Raw genomic sequence first — 7,830 nt, forward strand, 5'->3', positions numbered from 1 at the left:
TTAACCACATTCGCGTGCACACCGGGGAGAAGCCTTTTGCATGCGCATTTCCCAACTGCGGCAAGATGTTCGCACGCTCCGAGAACCTCAAGATCCACACGCGCACGCACACTGGTAGGGTTTCATGATTGTGTGATTACAAACAAAGCGCTGAGATACAGTCTTTATAGTGTTTAAATCCGTGTCATCCGTCAAGACAGCAGCCCCCTGACAGAGACGGGGAATAAAGAGGTTCATATATATTGTTCCCAGTCTGCTAGGAATCCCCTCCATGTTTACGTAGGCTCAGTTCAGTACCCTATTATATCCGGCCTCCATTGCTCCCTTGTTTCCTAGAGGAATCATGGGTTGAATCTGCAGCTTAGGAGTCATGCAAGGTGACAGGAAGCAGGACAAAGCAGCTGGATTGTGAGCGAGGGAAAGGGACAAGTACCCGATCAAATTGATTCGATGTACACAACAGAACGGTGTGATGAGACTTACACGTGCCTAGTTATTCCAGTCTGCATAGAAACACAGTTCGGAGGAATTCTATTGTTTTTCTCAACTACCCAGAATCAGATAATCACCTAAGCCTATTTTATGACTGTGTATGTGGTATTATTAAGTAAAACCAGTCACCAGTTATTTAAAAAAAGCTTTATTTAACTCAGTCAGTGAGACAGTGCTGCTCTCTATTTTGACACCCTTTGTGAATGGGTTATAAGCTGTAACTAACGCATTAGTTAATGGTTAATACATTATTTACTAATGCTTTATAGATCAAGTATAAGTCAACAATAACAGCAACTCTTGGGTTGCCAGGTTGCTGAACAGTCCCTTATTTTTTAAGTATTATTAGGACCACCAAACTACAGCCTCCATAAAATGTAATCAACAATTCTATTAAAATATAACACAATAACCGAACATTAGAACCTTTATGCATACGTATTTATTGCAGAGCTATAGAATTTAACTGCAATAGCTCAGGGAGACATAAATAGAATAATTAAATATATGTTTAGGTAAATACATTTTTAGCTGTATTGGATGTCTTCGGGGTCAGGAAATAATGCAATGATTATTTTCTGATACATTTTTTATTAACAAGCCACCACAAAACAAACATCACACAGTGACCACAATAACTGATCCATCTTAGTTCCAGGTTGCAATACTAGTATGGTGCATACATACCCAGAGAAAACTGTACGCTCACATAAATGTGATGTGAGAGTATGATACATTATCATTACATGGGAATATAGAAACACTTCCATGGAAAAAATAAATACATTAAGACGATGAAGTGAAATTCAAACAAGGTGGAACAAAAATATATAAACCAGAGACTTAAACTGTCAGACTTAAACCCACACATTTTACCTGTAATTGATAAAATATTTGTTAAGTCTTTGAGCAATATATTTAGAACAATGTCCAAGTCTTACAGAAATGGCCCACAATTGTAAATGGTGAATTTTCAGTAACTTTTAGCTTCTTGTAATACAAGTAGTGGGTAAACCCAGAGGCAAACACTGAGGACCTCTGTCACATTAAAGAGCAATTCAAGTTTTGCCTCAGCGCTGCAGTATGGATCCATGTCCACATACAGTCCCTCTAACTTTCCACTTTTACTTGTCCATTTGAGCACATTCCTGTGTCAAAGCTAGGGGGGTATTCTGTAAGCAGTACAATATCCTTAACTGAGGCTGTCCTCTTCTATATGGACACCTCCCTCGCAAATTGCCATATTCCACCCATTTTATGTGATAGCAATGATATTCTGAAAAGAAACTTTAAAAAAAAGATAGTTGAAAACCTTTTTATAGGCTTTCTTGTATGCAGCTCAATGTTTTTGCCTTGTGGCCCTTAGTATTTTCTTAAATCTTTCTCCTTTTATAGTGTTTGTTGTTCATAAATACGCTGCCTGTTTTTGTTATAACTTCAGCATAGCACCGTTAATGCCCATCTCACTGTTGTTTTATCAAAACTGAATTGGGTTAAGTTTTAAAACTTAATATATACTCTTTTAATTTCCTCTGTACTAATTTAAATTTTTTAATGTATTTCTTCTTTGCAAACCTTTGACAACAAAAAATCTATATTATTGTATAATCATCTGGATTTAAACCTTTTATGGTCGTTCTGACCCAAAAATGAAAGCTGCAAGCAACAATGAGCAGGTTGTTCCATGTATTCTAAACACGTATTGCAATGACGTTCGTGTGTTTTGTAATTTATTTGTCAAATCTTAATGTCATGTGTAAAAGACTTACTTTACTTACTTTTGAGAACAGTATTCTGTGTGTTCTTAAAATACTCAAAACATGTTCACCATGATGCATTCAAAAATGGTATCATTCATTCACAGCAAGTATGAAAAACGTCCTCAATAACGGAGGACCCTCGAAAATAATATTCCCCTCTGGAGATTTATTCATTCACCAAGTTCCTTTTTCCTCTCTAAAGAGAAGTCGGTGCACTAGGCTGAAATTTCTGAAATACAACTTGTCATAAGCCATACGCACATGGATGTATTTATGCTTTATTTGATGTGAACGAAGCCTAATGTGCTCGTTCAGGACATAGTGCAGGCTATCTCCACTGACTTTAATCAAGATTGCTCATGAGAACTTCAGTTGGGATCCAATATGTGATAGACCAAGCCCACAAAAACCCCAACATATGAAACCTTCAGGTTTTAGTGAATACCGTCCCCCAGAGCATGTTGACCAAAGCTGTTGAAATTCTGTCCAACAGGTTTAGAGATACACACTGTGAGTCCGCTCAAAATGCTTTGGCCCGCCTATTACCACACAATGCATGAAGATATCTACCAAGATTTTGGATGATTGGACAAATGGTCAATGTGTTATGGTCATTTTCCTGCTAAGCCCCGCCCTTTGCACATAATCTTTATTGATGGCTGCCATGTTTTTAAACCAGTCTTGCCCAACTGTAATGCGTCTGTGTATCTGCTTTATACATTTGGTGTTGATACATTTGAAATCCAGTGGAAGTAGAAAAGTAGATGACATTTTTCTAAAGATTGAGCCAAAAATATATCAAGGTATTGTCGAAGAGAGTTTTTTTTACAGCAAATTGAGTTGGATATGTGTCACATTTTAAGTTAAGGACTCAGTGTGTGTGTTCCAGCCTTTCAAAGTCTTCGTTTTTTTTGTATTTGTACATCGTTTCCAGTTACAAAGTATCATGTCTCTTGCCCATTCCAGCTGACAACAAATTCAGCAACGACATAACACAACAAATAATAACTAGAGGATGCGATTCCTGCAGAAAATTTGCGTGAATGCTGACAGCTGAAATGGAATGGCAAAGCACTGCAGAAAATGCAGAAATCTTAAAGCCCAGATGCATTGCCCTGCACTGCTGAAAAACCTGGAAACTGAAATCTAAACTGGCAGAAATGAAAGCTGAACTGAATTCCTTAAAAATGAAAAAAAATGTAAGAGCTAACGTACGTTGCTACTGCTAGCGTTGAACGCCAATTATTATTAATATAGTAATTATTATACAACGTCAAATCATTTGTTGGCTTGGAGTTCAAATAATAATGTAGTGAGGATTTCTTTGTGTACTATACAGAGCTGCACTCATGTCCCTGGTTGACACTATTAATATTGTCAGTTTTCCAATATACTGTATAGGCCATCCCATATTACACACAGAATATCAACAAAAAAAGTGGCAAACCTCTTTCCCTTTTTATTTTGTCCTCACTTTTACGTTACGAATAAGCCTACCTCTCACCTCTTGCAAGGCAAATCATTGAATTGATATTTGTACAGGACCGTTTTTCAATGCAAAAGCATATTCCAATCATTTCTTTCTTTAATTTCAGTATGGTATTTCCATTCAATCATACAGTACACCATAATGTTAACCCACACCAATGTTATCACGTTGTCTTTGTGTTATGGCAATAAGTAACTTTACTTGTAATATACAAACTATACATTATTTTGCTCTTTAATTAATGTCTGAACAGTCTTAGTGAAATAACAAATGTTTGGATACTAAAGGAACATTTACATACAGAATTTCTCAAGAATCCTCAAGATTTATTTTTAATGACCTCCTCCCAAAACTCTTTTACCTGAACAAAGCCCCACATTCAATGAATAAGAGTTTCTTTTGGCACAATATATTCAACGCACCATAGGTAAAATCACAGTCAGTGGCATATGTGTGGGTGTTAGAGAAAAGTTGGTGTCCCTTCAAGTGTACCATTAATTACTGACCCATCCTAGAGTGTGATAACAGTGAGTGGGATGTTTGTGTTGCAGGTGAGAAGCCATTCCAGTGTGAGTTCTGCGAGCGACGCTTCGCCAACAGCAGCGACCGGAAGAAGCACTCACAGGTCCACACAGCCTCGAAGCCCTACGACTGCAAGGCCCTGGGCTGCACCAAGTCCTACACCCACCCCAGCTCCCTGCGCAAACACATGAAGGTTCACGTCAAGTCGTCACCTACCTCTGAACCCCGAGACGTGTACGACACCATCCCTCATCAACTCCAACAACCTCATCAGGCTCTCCTAGAGCCCCTCAACCTTAAAATGAACCGCCTCTCTCCATCATTTGCCAATGGAAACACCAATTTTCCTCTTCTGTCCAATCACGCACTGGATATCAGCTCAGCCAGCGAAGTTGACCATAAGCTGCTTCTGCGGAGTTCATCTCCAATGGCGATGCCTCTGGATCTCTCTCTGTCAGGCCTGAAGAGTCAGCTGGCCCAGAGGCAGCAGAGTGGTAGGACCCGGCGAAGGAGCCAGCGCTCAGTCAACCCAGCCTTACCTCAGTTGTCTAACATTAAGGAGTGGTATGTCTGTACCAGGAGTACAGCACCGCATTTTCCTCTACTTCACCCAGACCACATCAAATCAGAACCTAGTGATGACGAGGAGTATGTTACGTAGGATGGAGGGACTGGGGAATTTGAACTTGAAGAACATATATTGTCAGGCCAGGGATGCTCTGTGGAATCATAGTTGCTGTACATTTCCAGAACCAGCAGAGTTGTGGTTCAACATCAGTGGCCCCTCTGAGATGGAGAAGGCTGTGATCAGATGGAGACTTTTTTACTCTGTCATCACTATCTGTGGACTAGTGTCACTATCTGTGGACCAAAAATCAGTGGCTCAAATGTTGCCAGAAGGGACAAGAGGAATTCCATCATAATGGTTTGACAAAAAACTGCAAGAAAATCCAATCAGTGTCAGCTAGATAACCTGGACTAACAAAGGGGAGAACGTTGTACAAATGGACCAGGGGGTGGTGGGTTCTGCTCTGCTTGCTGTTAAAGAATATGAAGAGGCTGTGTGTACATGATGACCTCTCTAGGGAGACATATTATTGACCAGTTTATCTAAGAGCTCCACCTAGATGAAGCAATTTCAAGGGCTACATTGACACTGATGGAAAGTGGTTAATGTTAACCTGAGCTACTGATGGCGCTGTACACATGGTAACACAGCAGGTCCACAACAGAAGGCACATGGTGTGGATGTGAGTGTGGGCCTGTTATGGCCTCAGTATGTTTTTAACAAACTAGTTTGTACAACTTCAGATAGTTACAAAAAGCAGCTGATTCTACTGTCGAAAACCGGGGTTCCAGATGTTGTTAGGTGATCCGACAAGCACTTTGTTTGAAGCAAACTGAGGCCTTTACTTACACACCGTTGGTAGTAACTTGTTTTCTGTAATCACAGTCTAATCTGACAAAGTAGCCAGCAGTAAAGCTGCAGTTTGAAGACAGTTGGGCTGATCCTTCTTTGTACTGATCATCAAGTGTCTCCTTATCCTCTTCAAGCCTATGGACCTCTCTCAGTGGGTTAATCACCTGTATCTGTTTACACTCCATGTGCAATTTAGTGAAGACCACAAGGTTTCCAAAATGACTATATGTCATACACATATTTCTTTAACATGAAACTATATTAAATGATGCAGAAGGCATCCAGTATTTTCCCTTTGATCAAATGGTGCCGCCATAAAAAATGGATTTGAAAATTGACTCAATGTAAGCATCATTGAATATAGGAAACAAGCAGAATGTATTGTGTAAGATTGTGTTACAGCTTGGAAAATGTTTTATGTTTGTTTGAAGTTACTGCATTGAGAACAATTTAAATGGTGAATAAGTAACTTATACCAATGTACATTATCCATCCACAAGTAGCTCCTTTCAAGCTGGATTTGAACCTGGGATGTGAGAAAACCTACTTGAAGCAGATTGTTTAAAGTACAAAGTAAAGGTCTTACAACCTGGGTAAACCTGAAGGTGAGCACACCTGAAATGTGTCTAATAATCCCTCGTTGCACAGGAAAACTGGGTGCACAACTACACTAAGTACAGTAGGGCAAAGTGATGGATGTTCACAAGGGATAGTTTGGGAAATGATTTTAACGTTCATCTTTGTTTTCTCTTCCAAGTAAGTTTGTCTAACAAGGCGTTCGTTTAAAACCTTTTTACTCTTTTTTTTTTTCCCAAGCTATTAACATGTACATTATTATTACTGACAGATGATGGACAAAACTGCAGCTAACACTCAAGTTGAATGAAACTTAAAACAGTATGAGTGATTTAAAAAGTGTGAGTCTCAATTTCATTCAGGTTTACTAACGACAAAGCTATTGAGTGAGTAATCAATCTGCAAGTTGAGAGTGGAGACAGTACATGTGCGATTATAAGTACAGAACAGAACTTTAAAAACAGAATTGTGTCGTTGAAGTTTTGATTCTCAAGCAATAATCTCTATGAGTGAGCAACGACTCACACCCAGATTATGAAGTTTGTATTACTATTACATAGTCAGCACGGCACCACCTCACCGCTAGAAGGTCCTCCTGGATTTCCCACAGCCCAAAAACAGCCTTTATGTCTGATTAATTGGAAACTGGTAAATGTGAGTGTGAATGGTTGTCTGTCCATATGTGTCCTGTGCTAGACTGGTAACCAGAACTGGTGCACCATGCCTCTCACGATGTGAGTTGTGATAGGCTCCAGCTCTCTGTGATCCTGCTCAGGATAAGCTGGTATAGATACAGATGGATGGATGTCCCTGGCATGCAACCACAAACTAAGAGCAGAATAAAATCCATTGCCTTTGATCTGGAAGTGTCATCAAGTTAGATGCTGCCTTTTAACTACCATCAGGCCACTTCCCAGTGTGCTCCCCCGGCTTTTTTGTTAAAAACACATTCAAAGTACCTGTGGGAAACTACGGTACTTACTAACTAAGGTTAAGGGCCCCTCATCATATCAAGGGCTCAGAAGCTCTCAGCTAATAAATACTAGTATTCTAAACTTACCCAAATTAGGTTGTTGCTTTCAAATCTTCTGAGTCCAAATCTGTCCCCAGATTGATAGAATTTGTCTTCTACACAATGATCATTGAATAACACATCTCTGTGTTCCTTTTCTGCAGTTTTATGAGAGAGAGCCTGTGTGATGCAGTATAACACCTGATCTCAAGTCATTGAAGGCTTCTAGTTCAGACACCCACTGAACCAAACGTTCCGTCTGTAAAAAATGTTCATAAATTCAACGCAGCAGATGAAATGCAAGATGAAGACAGCTAACACAAACTCCTGTGAGATTAACCTTTTCTTTCCCATCCCAACCCTCTGATTTAGCAACACTAAGTCACAATCATGTGAGTAAACAAGTGAATAAGAAATGAAATTAGAACCAACAAACCTTTCCAAACGTTCATGCTTTTGCAATAAAGTAATGTCAGTGTTTTTATCAACCATTTTTGTCGACTTTACTAATGGATTTTTGTAAATGACTCTCTGGAAAAAGGTGAAACACATTCCTACA

General features: G+C 39.3%; 1 protein-coding gene across 1 annotated transcript; it reads left to right on the forward strand.

The window, feature by feature from the left end:
* Nucleotides 1-7,283, forward strand: LOC306703528 (uncharacterized protein). The gene is made up of 2 exons (XM_079169526.1): nt 1-114; nt 4,293-7,283. Exons 1-2 carry the CDS (start codon nt 66-68, stop codon nt 4,922-4,924), a joined length of 681 nt encoding a protein of 226 aa, XP_079025652.1. The 5' UTR covers nt 1-65; the 3' UTR covers nt 4,925-7,283.
* The last annotated feature ends 547 nt before the right edge of the window (nt 7,284-7,830 follow it).

Source organism: Pholis gunnellus (assembly GCF_910591455.1).
Source record: "Pholis gunnellus genome assembly, chromosome: 11".
Lineage (NCBI taxonomy): Eukaryota > Metazoa > Chordata > Actinopteri > Perciformes > Pholidae > Pholis > Pholis gunnellus.

What these genes read in the sequence shown, in the direction of transcription:
- LOC306703528 (XM_079169526.1), top strand. Translation starts at nt 66, where the DNA reads ATGTTCGCACGCTCCGAGAACCTCAAGATCCACACGCGCACGCACACT. An exon ending in CCACACGCGCACGCACACTG is followed by an intron (nt 115 to 4,292) that starts GTAGGGTTTCAT and finishes TTTGTGTTGCAG; the next exon opens with GTGAGAAGCCATTCCAGTGT.